At 38.7% G+C, this 25,737-nt stretch overlaps 1 protein-coding gene across 6 annotated transcripts in view; it reads right to left on the reverse strand.

Annotated features, from left to right (window-relative positions):
• LOC127633069 (membrane-associated guanylate kinase, WW and PDZ domain-containing protein 1-like) overlaps positions 1 to 25,737 on the reverse strand; it is a 186,611-nt gene that overhangs the window by 84,244 nt on the left and 76,630 nt on the right. For all 6 annotated transcript variants that reach the window (XM_052111938.1, XM_052111939.1, XM_052111942.1 and 3 more), the window contains one exon: positions 7,615 to 7,731. In XM_052111938.1, the coding sequence (XP_051967898.1) occupies positions 7,615 to 7,731 (117 nt within the window). The remainder of the gene's footprint in view (positions 1 to 7,614; positions 7,732 to 25,737) is intronic.

A 25,737-nucleotide genomic window follows, 5' to 3' on the forward strand; every position in this document is an offset into this window, starting at 1 on the left:
TTTTATGCATTCTGTGTGTATAGACAATTCATCGGAAGATTGTCTCGCAAAATTATAACTGATTTGGTGTGAGCAGCCCTGAGATAAACATTTGTCTCTCGCGGGCTGCCTATTGAGGAACCCTGTCCTAAAGGAAAAAAGTAATACCTTTCTAGGGTGCTGAAACAACTCTGAAGGAGGGTGAGGAAATCATAATCTTGACCAAAATATTACTGCTAACGATTCATGATCCATTCAAATACCAAGTCCTGTTTCGCTTTGGAATATGTCCCATTACGGAAGTTATATGGAAGTTATGAATTAGCTGTTGCCATTTCATAACTATCATATCACGTTTTCTTAACCAACTATTAATGCACGTCAGTGTCATCAGCCTTGACCATTTCACCAGCATGTTCTCTTAAAATCTTAAAAGATCTGTGGCGAGATTTTCACTAAATGACATTATGTGATTTATTACACATATTGTAGCAGTTCTGAGGTTATATGCCCACTGTGTGGCACTAAAAGCGATTAAATGTTTTTACAAACAGATTTCTAAGATTAAAGGTGAAGTGTGTAATTTCTGTGCTACTAGTGGCACCAAACAGAATTACAAAAATAAAGTTTTCAAATAAACCTTTGGATAAACCTTTCACACTCTCTGATTCTCTATTTTAAATAAAAGGTGATAAACGTTTAACGTCGTAATGAACAAGACCACTATAACAAACACACTGGGCAGAAAGCGTGGCAGAGGAATCCGGTCTTCCAATAACATCACCGGCTGGGTGTGTGGTGCGCGGGTTCGAGCAAATTAGGTAGGATGGTTCTGGTAACCAGCAAGCGTAACGACAACGCTGTTTACAGACAATTTTGGCACCCTAGGCGAGATCACTGTTGTTGATGGGGGAGGTGGTGGTATATTAGCGACTTGCGTGGCAATCTCATTATTGACGCTCTGGTTTGCCAGAGCGATCTCATCATTGGTGGTGGTGGTGTGACGCCACTGTTCACTCTGTTTTACTCTGTTCTCTGTATCTATGTCTTTTAGCAAGTTCAAAGACATGTAATTGCGATAAAGTGAAAGTGTTTTGGTGTCAAAAGATAGCATTGTGTGAGGATCGAAGTAAAAGAGTCAGTGCAATGATAATCTACCGTGATTTGTGTGAAAGCGAATAAAAGTAATTGTAGTGCTAATGGACCAGGTTGATTTTCACATATCATTCCCCATCTTTTATTTAAGCTTCAAAACGTTCAAGTGAACCTGAAATCAAATACAAAGAAGAGAATTTGGATTTGATGGCCTTTTGACAACTAATAGCCATTCAACCAAATTACCTCCCTCATCCATCAAACAAGTTCCATACTTCAAGCTAATCTCTCTCCTTCTCTCAAACTCTGAATGATTGCAGTGGCAAAACGACAAACAGCCATGTCTAGATGAAACCCTGAGGAAATGAGGCCAGAGGTAATGACAGGAACAGAGAGTGTCATGTTGCCTGCGCATTAGCTTCTATTTCTGGGTGGAGCTCAGCGTGAATCATCTTCTCAGCCCCATGAACCTGTGATTTGGATTTAAAGCACACCTCAGGAGGAACTTTTTTTTGCATAGCATCTTCTATTTCTGGTTGGAGCTCAGCATGAATCATCTTCTTAGCCCCGTGAACCATTGATTTGGATTTAAAGCACACCTCAGGAGGAACTTATTTTGCATAGCATCAGCATTTAATTGCTGCAGAATCTTAAAGGCCTCAGTGCCCATTTGCATCAGTCATTTGATAAATTAATGGAGAAATGAATGCATGTCTCATAATGAGTGTGATTAGGAAGGAAATAATGTGTAGTTGCCATTCCACGAGGAGGAGAGACAATTGAGTTCATCGTTGAATATATTTTAGGTATCACAAAACTCGTCTGAGACTAGTATGGAAGGGCAACATGCTGCAGATCCTCTGGTCCTAGACTTTCTTGCTCTAAGGGATGACATCCTGAAAATGGAATGGCATTTGAAGGGCATTCTTTTCCTTTTGTTCCCAAAGACTCTTTTTAAATTCACTCATCCATTGTAGTGCCCCCTGGACAGGCCTGATGCTGGTCTTTAGTTTGTCCACTCTCACGGTGATCAACACTTTGTGAGGGTGCTTTTGACTTGCAAATGTATTCACAAAATGCTTTCAAATTTAGAAGTGTTGCAAGTGAATGGGTATTTTAGGCCAAAGACTGACAAATGTGTTGGAGTCAACTCGCAAGACGTGTCTATGCAGAACAAGGTGTTAGCCAAAGAAAACAAGACCAGATTTTGTTCCAGCTTGAGCTGACTTATCAAAATGGAGCCTGAAAACTCAAGACAAACCAAACAGATAGGAATGATTCCCTGAGAAATCCTTATCCAAAGTTTTCCCAAATATTTTGATGGAAAAAGCATTAGATGAAAACCATGTGCCGTTTGAAATAAAATTAATAAAAAACTAATTTGAGAAGAAAGAAAATCAAAACAAGACTGGCAATGCTAAAAATCGCCTGAATGTTCACCCTCCCTTTTGAAAGCCCTTAGCTCCCTGCAGGTATTATCTCTCATCTGTCTGCTAATCGCAGCTGACTAGCGACCAGGGCGCTCTTCAGATCTAACTGTCTCCGAGCCTGAGGTTTAAGTGTGTTACTTGTAGGCAGACAGACGAGCACACATGCTAAATGCTAATTAGCTAGCTCGAACAGTTTACACGGTTTGACTGCGAAGGAGGGGGATGCTAAGTTAACACAATCAGGTAAAATTAATGACGTAATATATGTACTACATTTGTCTGATTGCTTTTTTGGGTCACAAAAAAAAAATTCAATTAAAATTTCAAATGGACAGGTCACAAAAGGAGCCTAAATACACTCTTTCAGAGGCGGAGATCTACCTAGCAACACCGTTTGTGATGCCTAACACAAGAAGACAGCATATGACTGGGCAGTCACCTGTCTGAGACAGCATATGAATGCTCTGTGGTGCGAAGGGCAGTGACAAATTGAATTTCGCAGAACTGCTTTGACGCTGGGCACTTTTGTTCATGTGGTGAGAGGATCATTGCTCATTACATCAAGGGTGATGGCCCATCCATGCACCGCACACTCTCTGCCACATCATCATTCCATCACACAAACACTCATATATATGTACACACACACACACGCTCACAGAGAAAAATAAGGTCTGTGAACCAAGTGGATTCCAGACAATGGCTTGAAAATAAATCATATTGATGAGAAAGTTTCACAAGCAGGAGCCATCTATCCCTTGGAAAGAGGTGTGAATGAAGTGTTTGATCTTGGCTTTCTTTTTGAGTATTCTTTCCCCTGGCTCAACCACGCTACAACCCCGACCCGACCCCCACAACAACCCCACCCCCATCCAACCCTTTAGCCTATATATGAGCCATCCACTGCATGCACTGAGCCTCATACTTCCAGCAATAACCCTCTAATCCTTTCCCTGCATCTCAGGAGGGACTTCGAAAAGAGGAGACATGCAGAAAAATAAGAGAGACTTGCCTTGCTGCAGCCTAACCTCCAAAAAGGTGCACTAGTAATCCGTTCTTTCTTTCTGGCGAGAAAACAGCAGCAACCTGTCCTTTGCTGCAATCCTGCTGTCTACTACTGAACAGACAAACAAATGGAGGGATGGAGGGAGTGAGAGAGGGGGTGTGGAGGGGGGATGCAAGAAAGAGGAGGGGAGCGAGAGAGGGCAAGCAGGGGCTGGCTAACCACAGGGAGGCTTAAATAGACTAGATGAAGACGAGGACAGAGGGACTGAGAAGGAAATGTGAAAACATTAAGGGAGGGAGATGCTCTTCCAAAGGCATCTGTTACATTGACGTGTCAGCAGTGTGAAAGATGAACGTGAAATGAGGAAAAACAGCAGAATGAACAAAGGGCGCAGCATTTTGTTCCCCATAATTACATCACAGGACAACGATGAGATACAAATTTACAGAGGGACACAAAAGCACTTAATATACACCTACTTCTCACTGCCTTCAGGAGAAAAAACTGAGAAAAACACCAATTCCTTCAAGAAAAGACAATCTGGCTGAAATACAGAAGCAAAGTGACATCTGTCTGTCTGTACAGCTCACATTAAGACATTTTTATATGAGCAACAATTCATCTTGTATCCATTTTTCTCAAAGAAACACATATTTGAGCGTGTTCACACATTTGAATTATAATCTACATCCTGTGTGGTCATGTAAACGCCTCGGTATAATTTTTTAGGATAAAGATATAAATGGTTTAATCAGTCTGCAAATGACGATTTTTGTCCATTACCCTGACTTCACTGTGCATGTAAACACCTTTACTGGCATTCTTACCAGCTTATTCAATGTGCGCAAGTGTCAAAATCAGAGAATAACCGGATGATTTCAACATTCATGATAACACGGTTTCTTGCATTGTCTTATTTTTTGATTGAGCTGATATATGGTAGTTTTCAGAGTATTAGTGTGCATGTAAACACACTCTTTGTCTGCTTTCTCATAAATCTGTAGGATTTGTAAATACACTGCATCTGAGTACATACATTTAAAATTTATAAATTTAAAATGGTCATAATTTTAACAATACTGAAATTACTTAGAGAAAGTTTACAACTAATTAAGGGAAGGGATTTATATCCAATCAGTTGGTCAGAGGAAACAAATTAATATTACAAAAATATATTTGATGGCAGAATGCTGTGATTGACCAATCAGAATGAAGTATTCCAGAGAGCAGTTTACCAATCAGTGTTACCGACCCAGTAACACAGATTCGACTAAATTCATAGTACCACTGACTCATTTTGTGAGGCAATAGTGATTTGGTTTCTACTGTTTTATCTATATTCAAATAAGCAGAAGTTGCACATAATAAGAGCTACTAAATCTGCTTCTGTGTACAGATTCATGACAGTCTTGTCTCAGGGACACATGCTTATAGTCACACTTAGCCAGCCGGTCATTACACCCCCAACACAAACATACACATATACTTATACACACACTCCCAGCCACTGACCACATGGTGAGGCAACTAGCTGCTCCAGCCATCAGTAAACAAAAGAGGCAGCTGCACCCGTCCAGATTCCTCATGCATAGTCGCAAACTGACCCTCAAACACACCCACCCTCACACTTCTAAATGCTGATCAATCTTGACTCATCAATGTCATAGTACATCAGCACTATGTCTTGTAAGATTATCAGGTAATTGTCAGCTAGACACCAACCGTTCTATTAAACATGATATAAAATTCCTAACCATTTCTTTTCTTTAAGAGATGTTTGCAACCAAAATCTCATAAATGTGAAGATGTAGGTAACAAGGATGTGTGCCATGTGATGAAGTACATTAGTGTATCAGTACACATCAAGAACATCGATATTGCTAAAAAACAAGACTTTTGCTAACAAGGTCCATAGCATGTAATACCATTGTTCAAGGTGAAGCGTGTCATTTCTGTGCCACTAGCATCACCAAAAAGAATTGCAAAAAGAATCATAATTTTCAAACAGATTCCATAACCAAACTCGCACCATTGTTGTTATGTCAGGCCCAGTCGAGCCACTAAAACAGATTGCAGTTCCATGCAATTCCATTCCTTTGAACCAATGATTCTTCCCCTTCACATTTAAGTATATGGACAGACTTTGATTTCAGGAAGGTCGCAGATGCATTTTAGTATGTATAAAAGAGTGATGGAGATGTGTAGAACGTAGAGCCCACTATTTTGATCAGCACTTCCTTGACATCTGTCCCTCCGGCTGTCTCTTGTCTATCAATCACTCTCTCAAACTCACACACACACACTGCCACTCACTTTTCTGTCACATCAGCTAATGGATCAGTGTGTTTAATCTGAGACAGTCTACAGATGAGACATTATCTGTAGAAAGAGACACACAACACACCTTCCAAACAGTTTGAAGTGGACCAGAAATTACCATTCAACTAGATTGAGGGTGCTGCTTCAGGTTTTATACTGTATGTAACCTATCAAAACTATTTACACCTTAAAGCAGAAAGTCAGAGTAAATATGAGAAGGTAATCGGCAGAAAAATACAGTAGAGTGAAAGAGGGCACAGAACTTTGTTTGTGGGCTAAACATTTTTTTTGTTTGTGGGCTAAGACATTTCACCTAGTGAAATGTCTTGTTGTCTACAGCCTACATAGGCACCTGCCTTCTAAGGCAGCATTGTACCTGAAATGGAACCTCATATGTGACTGATTTCGACTATTCTTCATAGGCAGTAATTCTGCATGGCATGCAAATAGCACTCCTCACGTGACGTGCATAGGAAACTGACATTAGCATGTTGCTAAGCTAACAAAGCAATACTCTAATAAGCATTCAAATTAGGGATGTGCACGAATAGCCGATATTCGTGACACTCCTTGAATACCAAGATCAGAATTGTTTTTATACATGCATCATGAAACACCTGCATTGTTTCATTCGTTGCGTTGTGCATCTTTCTGAAGAAGTTCAGGTTGCAAAGTGGACTTCATGTGACTGCTACACCATTAAAAATGATTTCAAGTTGCCTTTCAGTTTCAGTGCTTCATAAATGGTAATAAAGTGTTTTTCCCCTTTTGCTCTGGTGTGCATTTTTAAGGAAAATAATCAGACAAATGCCATTTCATTTTAAACCACTTAAAAATCAAAGCACCCCGAAGAGGCTATTTAACCACAGCATGACAGTTCTTGCATTCGCTCACTCACGGATGGATGTGAACTTGCCAGGGCAGAGCGCATTTACAAGCAATGTCATTTCGATTATTTTTGTTTGACTTTAATGTGAGATTTTATCATTTGAAGATCTGTATATTATGCTTTTTAGGCTCATAGCTCACCCAATGTCCACTTTATTTGCTGCTGTTTTAATGAGAGTTTGAGGAAATTCCATTGCAATAAACATTCTATATTCCCACGTCCAGACTCCCAATGAAAAACTGATTAACAGTTTATGAAATCTTGCCGTTAACCGAATGTTAAAACCAGTAACTGTGCACATCCCTAATAAAAATATTTAGCATACACAAAGGCTAAAACAGTCCACTTTTAATTTTATAAAAAAATTACATTTATCAATCTGTGCCTATACTTGTCAGAAATACATATCTAGGATCATCATTTCTCTCACTTTGCCTGCCATTGGAAGAAGCTTACTGTCAGGAGCACACCAATGATGTCTTGAAATACTACCTAGATATGCAGTTCTCTAGGTTTTGGAACAGAGCCGAAATGTCAAATCATGAGAATGTAACACGTAGTAAACACAATTTCTACTAAAAGCAGATGTGAAACTAAAAACTACCTGAACCTTTTGATATTGTATACACATCATGTAGAGCATATCTACACAATATAAACAACATTTTGCATAAATTCACACATGGCTTCCACCTACTCGACCAAAAGAAGGATTTCTGCACATTCCACAGTCTCACGAGCAGTACAAACAACCATCATTTGTTTTTGTAATTTTTTTAGCACACAGCTTCTACATATGAACTTTGTCAAAAGTAAAGCAGAGAAAAGTAAAGTAGTTCGGACGGAGAATAGACTGTATTCTGAAGAGAAAAAAGAAACAGAAAGAGCATACTCACAAGGCACAGCATGGCGGTAGAGGTTGTTTCGTATGGTTTGCTGAAGCTCGTGGTCAGGGGAGGATTTCTGAAACCTCTGGCTCAGGTAGTGCTTCAAGTCTTTATTGAGTTTATTTCCTGCAGAACAGAGAGAAACAGACATGTTAATATTGCTGAATCATGGGTCAACTATCCTAGTTGATGAACTAACTAAGTTCCGTCTCAGGTGATCTGATCACAAGTGGTCAGCGCTAAATAGGTGTAACAGGGTCCAATACAAATATATCTGGGTGTGTCTCGGACAACAGTGGAGGACCGATTAATGACATCGTATTTGTCTAGGCCGCCCCAATGCACTCATGTTTTGTTACCTACCCTGACCTAAATCACGATTTTCATTTTGAGGGAAAAACACAACTGTTTTAACCATTGCATTGACACCAATGGATAAAAGTCCTTGCTAGTGGATAATGGTGCTGATGGATTCAAAACCAACAAAATCTCAGCAGGCTGTCTTTTACAGTCCATTTGCTTTACACTAACTATACCACAGACTAGGACTTGAATGGGGAAAATGAGTCCCTGATAGTGCAGAACCAGGAACATCTTGTTCAAGTCTGATGGTTTACCTACACACTTGTTAGTGCTTGTTATTGAACCCTTTTCACAGACTGTAATGATGCATTTCCACCTATATTTAGCAGAGTAAATCTGTCCAACTTTTTTCTTTTTATATTTTCAAATATTTTATTAGTTACTGTAAATGTTTTATCTTATTATTTGTGTTCTATTACCCTTGCATTAATAAAAAGAAAAAAACCTAGACAACACAGCTGCAATGGGTTTTTAAATACAGATGCTGAGTGAGTTAAAGTAAATTTTGGCATCTTTCTTCTGACTGCAGTAATCCATCTCTCTCAGTTTTTTCCCCCCATTATTGGAAAGGTCGTAGAAACGTAGGAACATAAATGGAAATCAATGCAGCATAAGGTAATCCATATGACTCCAATGCAATACTTCTGAAGTGAACTGATTGGTTTTGGGTGTGAACAGACCAAAATGTAACTCCTTTTTCACTAGCAACAAATAATGAGCATTCCTAAGATATTGCAGATTTTGGTTTTATGTATAACGCAAGTCTTCTTAATAAAGAATATATTTTTATATCAAGAATATAGAAAATTTTGGCCAGCTTTTCTTCAAAATGCAAGTTAAATTAACTTAGATCTACTTGAATAATATCATTAACATTTTTTAGTTTGCTGAACCTATTGTATTGAGTTCATTCAACATGTAATCCAACTTGAATTGTTAAGTGGGTACACTCTCCCTGAAGTTGAGTAAACTCAAAAATGCTTTGCAGCTGGTTGCTTTACTTATTTAAATTGACTCAGCTTTTTATTTTTTTCAATGCACATATTTTTGACCAAGTAGTGCACTTCAAAATAACAAGATAAGACCAAAAAACAAACATAGCATCATGGATCAGCACAAGTGTTTTCCTGTCTTGTAATGAGCCAAATAAATACAGTAAGCCACTGAATGAGTAAATAATAACTAACATGTTCATAAATGTATTAATTGAGGTGCATGGATGTGAGAAGGTAATCCATGAGATATTAGCACCAGCTTTTAGCACATAGTTGCACACCTCCATTCACACTCATGGGGATACCTGGCTGCCACCACAACACCGTGTAAGAAGCAATAGAGTAGGACATGTGAAATATTTCCCACCCTCAGTTCCACCATCTGTTTAGAAAACACAGATCGCTTACCCAGCAGCATTTCAAAGAGATGCCAATAGCCAAAAGCTGTTTATGTGTTAATGTGTTTCCACTGGGTGCCCACTCCAATGCCAGTTCAGTCGCCGACACTGGCCTTCTCACAAACCCTCTATGACTAACTTGCCAAAGGCCGTTTGGTGGTGATATTATCACTAGAGGCGTACAACAATAATTTTTATTTACTTTCTCACAAATGAATGGCAAAATGGTAGATTATCATCAGTTCATAAAAACGTATCAACTGTTCATCACATAATGCTATTTTTACTAGGGCTGCTGATTTTATACATTTATTCTGTGCAATTAGCTTATTGGCATGCAAGTCCTGCAGAGCATGCGAGTGGGACATAATAATTGCATTAGGCTATTCATGTTACATTTTCTTTTTATGACACAATCGGTTAGGTTGAGGTTTAAGTTTTAGGCATAAGGTTTAGGGTAGGTTTTGTTGATTTAAAACTTGATAGATCACTGATCTTAAATGTAACTCTCATTTAGCACCAACCATTGGACATTTTACCTGGGAAATGCTGCAGTGCAAATAAGGAACCATGCAAAGTCATTTTGCAAAAACATAATTGTCACATAATTTCCATTAGATCAGACTAGAAAGGACAAGTTATGGCCTAATGATGTCGTAGTTCTCTCTACTGTACATCTTTCCTGCTCAATTTGAAGACTCAAGTTGGTTGATTAAAACTGCAATTTTAAACACATATCCAACTTTGGGGAATCAAAAGCATCAGTGGACATCAGCAGAAAGTAAGGCCCTATCCCAAATGCTACCCTCAGTCCTCACGGCCGGCACTGATGTAATGCTGTATCGAGTGTCACTTCTTGGCATAATAGTGCGCATCAGTGCAGGCTCAGCAATAGGGTGCATGTAGACCAGCATTAAACTAGCACTAACCAGCATAAACCAACATGGGATATGCATGCTGGTTAAGATGATCTTTTCAGCAGGTTGTGACAAGGACTAAATAAACCTACAGGCCTATATCAAGATGTCTAAATTTTTTGCTATACTTTCTAGGTGCAATCTGAGTTTAGAATCATCAGCTAGTCATAAATCAGTTGTGATATGTGGTGCGTTTCCTCCAGGGGGGTGTTAAGGTAGAAGCGGCTTACCTGTACAGAGCACTGACTATAATAAGTGTGGACTGGAGAAGTCTGTTACTTCATCAGCATTTCTGAGCTCAACACTGGCTGAGAAATAAAAAGATAATTGGAACAAAAATGCATTTTGAGAGCAAATAAACCAACCGAATGAAATGCTTATAAGATCAAAGCTATTGAATGACTCCAAGTTCCCATGACAGCATGAAAGCAGCCTTTTCAAGGAGGACAAAACAAGTTTGACAAGCAAGCTTTTGCAGTGGGCACTTTTAGCAATTTAAGCCCCTCAATAGATAATCATGTTGTAGAAACATTTAAATCAGATACTTTTATTAAAAATTTTGTCAAAAGGATGAAAACTGGTCTGAGTCTCTTTGTAATGTATTTTTTATCCACAAAAAGAATTCAGCCCACAGCACGTTATTACCTACGGAGAAGAGTGATCAAAAATATAGCAGGCTAATAAACACACAAATACACACAAACATTTGAATCATTTTAGCAAAAAAATTTAAAACACTGTGGAATTTTAAATTAATTGTTTTATCATTTCTAGCTTTAAGGCTATAAGAATGACTAGAGGTAGTGTACTCCTAAAAGTTAACAATTCTCTTTTAGTAGTTAAAAATATGCAGTCTCTGTCTTCCAGGAAAAAAAATACTGTGTATATGGGTATTTCTAAATTTGTGTCTAACCAAATATGTGAATGCCACCTCCTTTATATCACCTACTTCTGACTATCAATAGAAAGAGGCAAAGCATGATTCACAGCTATAAATTAAACGTTATTGTCTACAGTATATATATATATATATATATATATATATATATATATATATATATATATATATATATATATATAAAAAGGGATGAAACTTCCTAACTTCAATAGGAAATACGTCAACAAAGGAAAGAAATTTCATGGGTTATAAAAAAATTATAAAATCTACTATTGTCTGCAAATCCTATCCTGAGCTAGTATTTTTAGATTTTTAATCTTTCAATAAAATCAGCAAGGGCTCTAATAATAGACTAAACAAACTTGTGATTTAAAAGCGAACCATAAAGGCAGATATCCTCAGTTGCACTCATTGCAGTAAGCTAAATAATACATTTAGCACACAGTTTGTGTTACCTCTACCACGTATAGCAGGCTGTTAGTTTTAAAACCATTAGTTTTAGAAAAAAGTAACAGCTCTGCCAGTCAATGTTCAAGCAAGAAGGTCAGAAAAGAGCTCTTCTCTTCTAATTGAACCTCCAGAGGATTGTTTCTTAATCGAGCCAAATCTAAGTCTAAAAATACACGTCAATGAAAACCCATTAGGCCGCTTTTCTGAACTACAAAATGAATAATATGCAAGTGAGAAATCGCTTCCTGTTGAGTTGGTATTTGTGCAGCCTGCCATTGATGTTCGCACCATGACATACTGCTGTGAATTAATCCTCTCAACAGGTTGCAAGTCATTACTCAAACCTAAAGCAGCCAGACTCTGGCTCAGACTACACACCCACCACCCTCCATCCATCCATCATCCCAAACTCACTTTATTCCCAATTAGCTGCTTACTAGTCAGACTCAACGTTAATAATGGACCCCTGGCCAACCAAATGAAAACTTGACCGATCTCAGCCCTTGCCCTGCAGAGATGCTGGGAGAAAAGAGAGTAAAAACCTACACTACATGGTCAAACCCAGTGGTGGACGAAGTACACATACCATGTACTTGAGTTAAAGTAAAGATACTCAAGGTAAAATATTACTCAAGTAAAAGTAGAAGTGCTGCCTTTAATCATTCACTTGAGTAAAAGTACAAAAGTATTTGCCATCAAATGTACTTAAGTATCCAAGTACTATGATTTTTTTATGGCCATAATGTCCTATTATAATTTGTCACAAGACTCTTGCTTAACTCAGTCTACCTGAAGACTAATGTCACTCTTGGCACACCAATCTATTGATAAAATGACATTAATTAGTCAGATGTGTATATATATATATATTTGAATTGAATACATTTTTTGTGTGTTTAATTTTGGAGGGAAGGGGACTGTTCCCATAAGGTATATTACATTTACTGTATTTACTGTATATATTTTTCTCGAGTGTCTATGGTCATAATTATTAACATCCTAATGTTATGATACATTCACATAAACCTGCACAACGCCATTAAATATATATATATATATATATATATATATATACATACACACACACACACACACACACACACACACACATACATACATAGAATATATATATATATATATATATATATATTCTATGTTATGGGAGCAGCCAATTTCGCTCCAAAATTAAACACAAAAACGTATTAATGCAGTGTTTCTGCTACTCCCCAGAAAAAAAAATGCTATTATATGCAAGTCATTTTAGTGTCAACATAATAAGCAATGTACATTATGCGTCAATATTTACCGAAAATTGCTGCAATAATAGCTGCTGCTCTCTGCCCCGCTTAAAATCATTGGCAACGCAATTTGTTTGGAACTAGTGAGAGCTACACGAATCACGTGGCCGCGCGGCGGCGAGATCACTGTCGCAACCGTCTATGTTCGCAACTCTCATATTTAACGGCTCTGGGGTGCGTTTCCCGTACAACGACGTAACTTGCTGCTCCACTACCATAGTACGATGCACTGTTGAAGAAATCAACTTGCTAGTCACGACTGTTTCCCGAAACCGTATTGTCGCAAATTGGTTGTTCAACCACGTTGGTTAATGATGTCACACATGTGGTGGAGTAAAAACTACTTTTAATGAATCTGTTTGCAATCGAATTAATGCTAGATGTTTTGCTATAAATTACGGACATGTCATCTGAGGACTATCTCATATTTTTCTCAGTTATTTGCTTTATTTCCAGATTCAATCATAGGCTCGTTCTTACGCACTAGAGCACGTTCACACATGCGCACTCTTCAAAAACGGTTGCTTTAAATCTATTGACAAACTAAAAGACATAAAGGACATTTGTATGTCTTCTAAATAAAAGATACTGATTGTACTGAATGTCATCTTGCTTATTTGGCTCAAGATAATAATTTATTAAGCCCCCATGTTATAATAACAAGAAACTCTGCTTCTAACCACAGGTCGAGAGCTGTCGTTCCAACCACACAACTCTGCGATGCTGTTTGCGAATGTTCGTTGGAACGATGGTTTCGGGAAACACCGACTCGTTGAACTATGATGATAATGATGGAACTTGCGACCATAGTTGGCTAACGATGCTTTTGGGAAACGCACCCCTGGTTCGCGCTTAGTAGATGCCGCCAAGGCAAGTTCAAAACAAAGCGCGCGCGCTGTACTGTGATTGGTGACTCGTTTGACCAGTTACGTTTTTATCCACTCATAAATAAAAAGGAATGACTGATTTTGAAAATGTAGTAGAGTAAAAAGATATTTGACTTTGAAATGTAGTGGAGTTAAAGTAAAAGTCTCCCCAAATTTAAATACTTCAGTAAAGTACAGATACGCGAAAAAGCTACTTAAGTACAGTAACGAATTACATTTACTTCGTTACTGTCCACCACTGGTCAAACCCATGCTTGTTGAATGGTTAATATCAAAACCACTGTCAAGAAAAATGGGGCTGGTCCACCCTAACAGCTTCCATTCTTCCTGGAATTCTTTCGGCTATAAAGAGCCATCCAAAAAATCGGGGAATACAGTATGTCGTGTTAACGATTTTACATAGTGGGCTTATGTAGTTCATAGTAATATTAATAAATGTTTCTATTTACTTTTGTACAAAAAAAACAATTTAAAACATTAGAACATATCTCCTTTATATTACATTACATTATATTATATTATGCTTTAATTATTAAACTTTTATTCACTCTGTTGAATAGAAAGGCTCAAAAGTGGATACATGGAGTGAGTGAAGTGAATGTTAGATGTTTAGGGTGTCTTTTTTCACAGAGCCCCACACACTTTCTACACCCGAGTAGGCTACAAGATATAATCTTATTATGGGCATTATGGAAATGGGTTTAGAGTGGTTTGAAAAAGCACCTTTTTAAGGGAAAAAGTGTTCTGTGAAGAAAATGTGATTAAGAAATACTTGGGAAAGGGGAAAGAACCATATCTTGGACTAGTAAAACTGCTATTATCACATTTATGCACAATATTCCAACACACGCACGCACGACGCCTTGGGTTTCCATGTTTTACGGGGACTTTCCATAGATACTGGTTTTTATACAGTATAAACTTTATATTCTATCCTCTAACCCTACCCCTAAACCTAACCCTCACAGAAAACATTCTGCATTTTTACATTTTCAAAAAGCATAATTTAGTATGATTTATAAGCTGTTTTCCTCATGGGGACTGACAAAATGTCCCCACAATGTCAAAAGTTTCAGGTTTTACTATCCTACTATACTAAGTCTGAAAGGATGAGAGAGAAAAGACTGGGAAACATGAAATAATACATAAACAATAAATAAACATATTTTTTATAGTTTTGTCCTCGTTGGTTGCAAGAATGGTTCTTGTTATTGGATCATCATCAAAAAAATAAAATAAATAAAAACTCACAAATGAACTAACCATTGCACCCTGTACCCAGACTCATTGTACCCTTTATACTCTTAAGCATTGTTCTGATTGTTTTTTCCACCAGCAAGTTTTCAGAGCATATCACAGTTTTGAGGACTGCAGTACTGCTGCATTTTGCTTACTTTCTGCTAATTTATGCAGAGCCTGGAACAGAAATTACAGCAGCCTAGTGGTGCAAATCTAATCTTACAAGTTGCAGGCATACTGGGTTCTTGTTTCTCATTGTGTTCATAATTCTGTGTGCAGATGAGCAGCTAAGGTGCTGAACAGAACTAAGCCTGAATCTGCCTGATTTAGGCAAGTTTGAGTATTTCTGTTAGCATAGAGTGTGTAAAAGGGAATCAATGCCCGTTTTTAAACAGAACCTTTTATTCCTGTACCACTTCAGCTGGCCGTTCAGAGAGAATTAATTAACCTTGTCTGAGAAGTTATTCAATGAGCCTGTGTACAGTACATAAAAAGAACAATTCACCCCAAAATGAAAATCCTGTCATCGTTTACTCCCCTTCATGTATTTAGAAACTCATTTGACTTTCTATTTGCAGTGAAACACAAAAGGAGATACTTACAGCAAAATGTTCAAGCACCTCATTTCCATAGACTACTAGTATGATGCTTTTTTGGAGCTTGACAGCCCTTGGTCCCAATCCACGTTCATTGTACGGACGTGAGCAGCATGAACATTCTCCTAAATGCCTCCTCATGTTCCACAGAAGAGAAAAAGTCATAAGGGTTTAAAACGACATGAGGGTGAGTAAATGATGACAGGATTTTCCTTTTTGGGTGAGCTATCCCTTTAATGTGAGTGCTTGTGTATTGGGGAACACCGTTTGGCATCCAAGCTCAAAATCGCACATGAAATACAGTAGATGATTAGAGAAGAAATTGCCACAAACTCAACTGCACCTGGCAGAGATACAGGTAGGCTCCCAACTGCAAACGCCCACTTAACATGAGCAGCCAATGCACACTGGATCAATTCCAACACATTTATGTGTATCTGCATTCACGCATGTATTTAAGACAACTGTCTCTACGTTCTGGAAACCAAAGCTGCCAGGGTGCATTTTCAATTACCTGACAGATCACAATAGCCGTCATAAGTAACTAAAGCACAGTGTGTTTTGTAACAATCCATTAAACCAGAAAAATTAGGCCGTTAATGTGTGTCAGTGGATTCTGATGCAATTCAAAAACATCATTGTCAGCCGACACCTGGACAGAGTTCTTGGAAAAATGAAATCCAGTAACGGAACTCTGTCTTGAACTGTCTTGTTTTTCTCAATTGTCTTTGGAGACAGAACATGAAGGAACTGTTGGATTTGAGTCAAACTACTTCCTGAACATTTTCCTCTGTCTGTGCATGAAAGAAATATAACTTTGTTCAGAAAGGCTCTTAGAAAAACAAATTTGTAACTGACAGACGAGTAAAGAGAGCATCTGACTGTATTCACTCACTCAAACGCATGCACACTATTTAGTGGTCTTCCAAAATGAGTAAACAATGTCCTCTCTCTGCAATTGGTTGTTTTAGTCCAATGAAATTAATAAAAAAATGCAGTCAAATAGCATAAAAACCCAGAGGGGTGAGGATGTGTTTATGAACATAATGGAATAAAATTCACCAAGAGAGCTTGTTATTCTGTAGAATGCTATGTATAAGTGTTAGTGTGGGAGAGACAGGTATGAGGTCTGTAAACAGGCATCTGTCTGTTTGGTATTCTGTTCTCGTTTCGTCCCCAGCTCTACACTGCCCTCTGTGTTTTCCTCCATTAAGACTAGCCTGCATCACACTGGGCCCTGTCTCCATGGCAACACTGGTCAGAGCAGTGCTCATCCAGCCATGGCGCATAGGTGTGCTGTCCCCTACTGGTAGTTCATGGTAACGAGCACACACAATAACAGATAAATCAAGCAAACTGTCTCTGGTTGTAATAGTACTAGCCAACCTAAAGGCAAAAATGACTTGGATGTCAACTTGCAATCATTGTCTGCCTGTTCAAGCTAAAATTATGAACTTAAAGGAATATGAACCCTGACAATCCATCTTTGACACTTGCTATAAGAGTAAAATTATTAATTAAAAATACACAGATGTACACAGACTTGTACACATGGCAAACAAACTTTCAACTTGGAAATATCTAGGTAGCAGATATCAAATACTACTACTGTTTTGCAGTGACATGCTCCACCTTAAACTATTTTAAATGGCATTTTGCTCAATTTTACAATTATTTGTACATACAGCTTTTATGATCTCATATTAATTAACTTTTAAACTTAAAATATTTGTATTTGTCCTGCGGTGTGACAATTCATTTTTAAATAAGGCAAAAAGTTGATAAAAAAATAAAAGGTGACCAGTTACAGGACCTGTAACTGGTCACCAATGTAACTAATGATATGCACTTTCCTTTCACATTCAAATTATTTTTAAATCTAAAATGTGGGACAAATACGTACCCCTATTTTTTTTTATAATTGCAGTGTCATTTTGCAGACACACATCTTAACCCCTCATTTATGAATAGGGACACATTGCTTTGTCAATCACATCCCACTGCTGTTCATTGGTAGGATTTTAAATGACCATGTGAGACAAAAAATACAGAGGCACCAGCATCTCTCTCCAGTAGAAAGTGAAATTGTTTACCACATTCCAGATTACTTTTATTGATTCCCAGTGCTCTGGGCAGAAAATATGCTGCATGTCTGAGATGATTCATTGTCAGGCATCAGACAGGCTCTTTAGCATCACTGGCCTTTATAGTTGTGTCTGACTGAGTTATCAATGTGTTATATGGCTGAGAGGGTGTGTGTTTGTGTGTGTGTGTGTGTGTGTGTGTGTGTGTGTGTGTGTAATAATGGAGAGCCATTCACACTGAATGCATTTTTAATCTTTTTAATGTAAACATGACGGACATCATTGACCGCAGCTTTGTTTAAGATGGCATGTAAAAAAAAAAAAAACGTATCTCGAGACACTATTCTATTCCATCAATTGTGTTGCGTTTAACGTTTTTTAATTGCTAGAACACATTCACTTTGAATACTACCTCACACGTACTCTTTTGGAACATATATACCACTGTGATAAGGCTCTACGTTCGTTGGCAATTGAGGAGTCAGGAGACAGCGAACAGTTAAGGTCAGTTTCTTTATTTCTCATTCAATGTTATGGCTTATAGCCAAAGCAACAAAAGGGTTCTTTGTGTTGCTTTAATTTTCCCTTGCTCGTCCATGGTGCTCTCTCCCCGCTCTGGCGTGCCTTTTCAGTTCTCCCTCTGCCATCACTATAATCAGAGACAGGTGTTAGAGTAACCAAAACCTTCCTTACTGCTCTCCCTCACCCACAGACTGACACATGACTACGTCACCCATGCCACATACCCCACTGCAGACTCAGGCCGGGCCAACATCCGGCCTGCCTACCCCCCCTCCCCTCCCCTCCCCTCCCCTCCCTCCCCCTTTTTTTTTTGTAAGGAAAGCCTGTTGGCACGACTTTGTCCACTGGACCAGATCGGGAGCCCTCGTTTTGGTCCTTACCTCCATTTTGGTCTTGGGCGCGGGCAGGCTTCGATCGCTGTGGTTAGCCATGAGTCCCGCCAGCCACGGCACTCTCAGGACAGATGTTGTATATGCCACCGCCAGTCATTACTATAAATTATAATATCGTCCAGATATGCAGCGGCATATGCCATGTGCGGTCTGAGGATCTTGTCCATTAGGTGCTGAAACGTGTCCGGGGCTCTGAACAAACCAAACGGAATAGTCACGAATTGGTGTAATCCGAACGGTGTGGAAAAAGCTATTTTTTCTCGGAATATTGGAGTTAAAGGGATCTGCCAATAACCCTTTTTAAACCCAGTGTAGAGTAAAATTGAGCTGCGCCAAACCAAAATTTGGACACCGCGTTCACTTTCAGATTCACTTTCAACACAGAACCAGAGCAAGCCATCGCTATTCGGTTCCAGAACTACCGGGCTGTCCCAATCGCTGTGCGACTCTTGTATTATGCCGATTTCAAGCAATGCCTTTTTCTTGTGTTCAGGAACAGCTATGAACCACCACCACCGGGGTGGTCTCGATATGGTGCTCTATGAGGTGCGTGTGAAAACACATCCGTGAATTCCGCTTGCAACCGGGCAATGTCTGTAAGCTGCGACAGTGAGAGGTGGTCTCCACAAGGGACCGGGTTCAATTAATTTTGTTTGTGAGAAACCTCCGGCCGAGCTCCACCCTCTCCGGAATTACCGTCGCCAAGGCTACAGGCACTGCCTCCCTCCATGGTTTGAGGAGGTTGAGGTGGTAAATTTGATGTGCCCCTCCCCTGTTTGTTCGCCTAACCTCATAATCGAGACCTCCGATCTCAAAGGGTCCTTGCCACTTGACGAGTAATTTGGAGCTTGAAGTGGGCAGCAATAGAAGCACTTTATCTCCCTGTGTGAATTCCCGTAGTCGAGGGCCTGTCGTACATTCAGTGTTGACGTGCTTGCGCTTGGAGCAAATTCTCCTGTGTTACCTGCCCCGAAGTGTGGAGTTTTGCTCTAAGGTCAAGAACGAATTGAATTTGTTTTTTGCTCTTCGAAGGTCCTTCCTCCCAAGCTTCCCATATGACGTTGAGCACACCAAGAAGCCTACGCCCATACAGCAGCTCAAATGGGGAAAACCCGGTGGAGGCTTGAGGGACCTCTCAAACTGCATACAACAGGGGTCTGAGCCACTTATCCCAATTTTTTGTGTTTTCATGTACGAACTTACATGAATCATGTTTTTCAAGGTCTTATTAAATCGTTCAACCAACCCATTGGTTTGCGGGTGTTAAACACAGGTGTGAATACATTTAATGCCTAATAATTTGTACAGTTCACATAGTGGACATGAATGTTGTGCCTTGGTCAGTGAGGATTTCCTTTGGAATCCCCATTCAGAAAATAATTTTGAATAGTGCCTCCGCACCACTACATGCTGAGATGTTGCGAATAGGCACTACTTCCGGATATCGCATTGCATAGTCCACCAGAACTAATATAAATCATTGCCTGTGTGCCCTCTAATGGTCTGACGAGGTCCATTACAATTCTCTCGAAGGGGACCACGATCAATGGCAGAGGGCGCAATGGCACTTTTGGAGTGGCCGGCGGATTCACCAACTGACATTCATGGCATGCCACACACCATTTGAATACATCACCATGAATGCCCAGCCAAAAGAAGTGGGCCATTATGCGGTTCAAAGTCTTTTTGTGAGCTAAGTGGCCAGCCATTGGGTTATAATGAGCTGCCTGGAAAAGGGTTTCACAATGGCTTTTTGGTACTAATAACTGCGTTGTATTCTCTTTGGTCTGAGTGTCCTGTGTCACTCGATACAACTGCTTTTAAATAATAGAAAAGTATGGGTATGTGACCGTAACATTAGGCTGGAGCGGTTGACCATCAATTACTTTCACTTGGTCAAAAACAGGCTTGAGGTATTCATCATGCGACTGCTCCAGAGGGATATCCCCTCAGGGAAGCCCCTGAGTACAGGAATTCCCCTATCTGTGTCATCATGTTGCAGAGCAGATGTTGACGACCCTGGCACTGCCTCACCTGCCATACCATTGCATATCACACACAGTTACACTATTTTGCAGGCAACATGCACACACCTCACCCTCACCCATTTATTCCTATCCAATGTCTCGCTTTGCACCAAGCGTTGGTGGATAGAGGTTTGAGAACAACCTGAATCATCCAAAGCTTGATGTGTATCCTCTTTTACTCTTACCGGTATCCGATACACCCCTGACTTGAAGCATCAGGGATCCGGACCAGTGTCCCCATCTCCATCACCGGACAACGATCTTGACCATGTCCGGCTTCCCCACAGCTCCAACAGAACAGCCCAGGACTTCCTTACAAACTCGAGAGGGTGGTCTCACCAACCAGGGGTGGATAGCACAGGGAGACAGGGGGAGTAGGAGGGACAGACAAGGGGAGGGGTTTTGGACACAGGGGTTGAGAGAGAACAGAGAGAGAAGAGGGAAAAGAAATCGACAACATCCATGGCGCCGTGGGTTCCCTCGACAAGCAACCATTTCCGGCTGGCATCACAGAGCTTCTGGGCAGCCGTGCTTCCCAAATCTTACTCTTTTGGAACATATATACCACTGTGATAAGGCTCTACGTTCGTTGGCAATTGAGGAGTCAGGAGACAGCGAACAGTTAAGGTCAGTTTCTTTATTTCTCATTCAATGTTACGGCTTATAGCCAACTCAACAAAGGGTTCTTTGTGTTGCTTTATGTTTCTCTTGCACGTGCCTGATGCTCTGGCGTGCCTTTTCAGGTCTTCCTCCACCATCACTTTAATCAGAAATAGGTGTTAGCGTATTCATAACCCAGGTGACGATCCTTACAACTCTCCCTCTCCCGCAGACCGACACATGACCACGCCCCCTATGCCATAACCACTTTATATGTTTACCACACAATACACAACATTAAAACAGTCTCCATAATATGAATTAATAAGGAAAAATAATTCTATCTTAGCCCTTATAATTCTGTCTTAAAAGTTTTTTCGAGGTAAGTTTAAACATTCCATAAACTTGGCTCGATTATAGTTCTCGATGTTAGGGCAGGACTGATAGCGATACAATTTTTTTCCCCCTTCCCAGATGTATAAATGTTTATGCCACCAAACAAATCAGACCTTTCTGGAAGGATTAGCAGAAGCATTAAGACTTAAGACACCCGGTGCGGAGCAGCACAATTAATTAGCACAGCCTATTAACCAGGATAGCTTCCACTCCAAGCTGGATAGGAACGGTTTTAAAGCAGCTTAGCATCATTGTTTGTCTACCTATGAGTATTTCTTCATTAGGGCAATCCGTGACTGAGTTTTAAGTTAGACTGGTTCTTTCAGGACATCACAAAAGGAGATTTTTAAGACCAGGGGTATAAGCAGGTGAGAATGGATTGACCTGGTTTCTAGTTATAATCTGTAGTGTTTACAGTAAATGTGCCCATTTGTGCTTTTACCCCAAATCCTTACCTTAAAGTCCATATTTTATCCTAACCAGGCGCAAGTAGGGTTGTGGTTTGTTTAGTGGCAGGGTTAAGGTTAGAGTTAGGTTCAAAAAATTTATTATGTTGGCTATGACCTTAATCTTTTTCAACTGATTTTCCAACTTCATCTTGTTGTTTAAAATTGTTTTTAAATATTATTTAGCGAGAATTCAGATAAAGTGGGACAACTGATAAAGTGGGATTTTTAAGGTTAATTATTATGTACATCTGTGTGCATTGTTAATAAACATGATGTGTATAATGTATTGTTGCATTACTAAAAAAAAACACATTAAAGGGATATTTTACCAAAAACTGAAAATGATCTCATCATTTACTCACCCTCATGCCATCACAGATGTGTATGTCTTTCTTTTTCAGCAAACAAACAAAGATTTTTTGAAAAATATCTCAGCACTGCAGGTCTATACAATGCAAGTGAATGGTGATCAGATCTTTGTAGCTTCAAAAATCACATAAAGGAAACAGATGTAACCCATACTATGTTTAAATCCATATCTTCAGAAGCAATATAATAGGTGTGGGAGAGAAACAGATCAATATTGAAGTCCTTTTTTACTCAAAATCTTCACTTTAACTTACAGATGTGAAAGTGAAACTAAACCGGTATCAGACAAACAGGGTTTCATTGTGTTTCTGTCAGCAATCTGTCAGAGGTCCAGATGTAATCCTCTGCACTGCCAACCGTGTAGTGCAGAGGATTACATCTGGACTTCTGACAGACTGCCGACAGAAACACAATGACCCATTCCTAATAAAACATCCAGCTGTGTTGGATCTGCTGAAGACCATCTCCTTGCATCTGTCTTAGCTCATACTTCCTTTCGTTCGTCTCCTCTGAAGTGCTGCTTTTTCATGGCTTTTCTCTTTTGATATCCCCACTTTATTTGTTCCCTCAATCCATCCCTTGTCTTTCTTTTTTAATCATCTTGATACATATGTATGGAATGATATTCCGGACATTATTCAAAAGGAATTGCAAATTGTATTTGCGATTGCGTTTTCAATTTGTGGACGCATAAAATGTGACATAATCCAAACGCAATTGCAAATCGCGCATTACCGTTTACATTTTCGTTTAAGCGAACGCACAGTGACTGCCAGATTTCAAATGGAAAAGCAAAGTCCGTTTGCAACTGTGTTTCCCATATCTTACCAGTTTTGGCCCTGTCATATTTAAATAGCAATTCAATTACCACGTCTGCTTTTTCACTTTCTCAGCGTCGCGTATGTAGCCAGCCAAAACTCAAATGGAATACTATTTTTTTTTGTATTTTTTTTTTTTTATTGCAATATTAACAAACAGAACAAGACCATACATACAAGAAATATAAACAATCTTTCAAAACAAAAGAGAAATTATGGTTCAGAATACATTAAGAGAGGAAATGTGAAAGAAATTTAAATATATTCAACAATAGTCTAAAAAGAAAAGAGAGTAAGAGAAGAAAGAAAAAAAAAGAAGAAGAGGGCACAAAAGAAAAAACATTAAGAGAGAATATTAAACATGGCACAAATTCTGGATGTTTTCATTGCTTTCTAGTTAACAGAAGTTGAAATTGTATTTAAATACATCTTCAGTTCTTCTTTGAAAAAGCTAAAGTGGGGTTTACTTTTCATATATTTACATTTATGGATATGAAACTTTCCAATATATAAAAGAAGGTTTATACAAAAACATGCATTAATTAGATTCTTGTCTTTAACATAAAATCCAAAAAGAATGTGTCTATATGATAAAGAAAAGTTACATAAAACCTTTTGGACAATCAGAGCATCAATATTGTTCCAGAAAGACCGAGTAAAAACACATTCCCAAAACAAATGATCAACAGTTTCAGAGGAGGCTTCACAAAAAGAGCAGGAAGTATCAATATCATTTCTAAATTTCTTTAAAAAGTATTTAACTGGATAAAATCTATGAATAATTTTATAGGATATTTCTTTAACTTTATTAGTTAGAAAGAATTTCTGAGGAAGTGACCAAACATATGACCATTTAATATCATCAAAAAGGTTATTCCAATAAGAAATGGAGGAAGGAATTGAAGTAACAGGGTCCAAAAATAATGACCTCATTTTATAATTGGATTTATGTATTGAAAAACAAATAGAACCAACCACAGTAGATTCAGGGCTAGGGGGAGAAACAGAAGTCACTGTAGCAATATTATTGTTTCTAAACAGCATACAGATTTCCAAAGAGATGGCCTTGAAAACTATATTAAATTCTTTACTAGATACTGGAAATTGGTATCCTGAAACAAAACCGGAATAATTAAATAAATTACCTTCACTATCAAATAGCTGGTTTACTAATATCACCCCATTATTGAACCAGTTTTCAAGAAATAAAGATTTCCTCTTATGAAGAATATTACAGTTGTTCCAAATTAAAAAATTGTGTGGCGAGAAATTATGCTTGTAAATAAGTTTCCAAGCCATAAACATCTGCTGATGATAATTGGAAAGTTTGACAGGAAGTTTACTAATTGAATAATTGCACATTAAAATAAAATGTATACCTCCTAATTGAGAAAAAATATATCTTGGGATTATACTCCAAATAGAAGATTGATTGTGAAGGAAACGTTTAAGCCAATTAATTTTCAAGGTATTGTTAAGAGAATCAAAATCAATGAAATTTAAGCCACCTTTATTATAAGAATTCAAAATAACTGATTTTCTAATACTCAAATGGAATACTAATTCCCTTAGTATTTCCATTTCCGATGCCTTACACAGAAACCTGTCAATCAGGGTCAAGGGTGGGATTATGCTATGGGGCGTGTTTGTCTTGGGAAGTGACGTCACTCACAGTCGACGGTCAAGAGGTGATGCCCTGAACAGACGCCGGTTTATCAAATCAAATCAATCAAATCAAATCACTTTATTGTCACTCTACCATGTACACAAGTGCAACAGTAGGTGAAATTCTTGTGTGCAGTTCCGAGCAACATAGCAGTCATGACAGTGACGAGACATATACCAATTACAGTAAACAACATACTTACACAAAACAATTTACAAATCAAATGTACACATACTTACACAACACAATAATTATATACAATGTACAGTAAAAAATACACACAATATACAATACAATAAGTAGGAGTATATGAAATATATATATATATATATCTATGAAGTAGTATATTGAGGAGAATATGTTGACAGTCCAGTGTGAGATTATAGATGAATAAAGTGCAGTGCTAATTATTGATCCTGATAGACTGTGAGTGATGTCACTTCCCAAGACAAACATGCCCCATAGCATAATCCCACCCTTGACCCTGATTGACAGGTTTCTGTGTAAGGCATCGGAAATGGAAATACTAAGGGAATTAGTATTCCATTTGAGTTTTGGCTGGCTACATACGCGAGGCTGAGAAAGTGAAAAAGCAGACGTGGTAATTGAAATTGCTATTTAAATATGACAGGGCCAAAACTCGTAAGATATGGGAAACACAGTTGCAAACGGACTTTGCTTTTCCATTTGAAATCTGGCAGTCACTGTGCGTTCGCTTAAACGAAAATGTAAACGGTAATGCGCGATTTGCAATTGCGTTTGGATTAT

The sequence above is a fragment of the Xyrauchen texanus genome, chromosome 39 (genome assembly GCF_025860055.1).
Source record: "Xyrauchen texanus isolate HMW12.3.18 chromosome 39, RBS_HiC_50CHRs, whole genome shotgun sequence".
NCBI lineage: Eukaryota > Metazoa > Chordata > Actinopteri > Cypriniformes > Catostomidae > Xyrauchen > Xyrauchen texanus.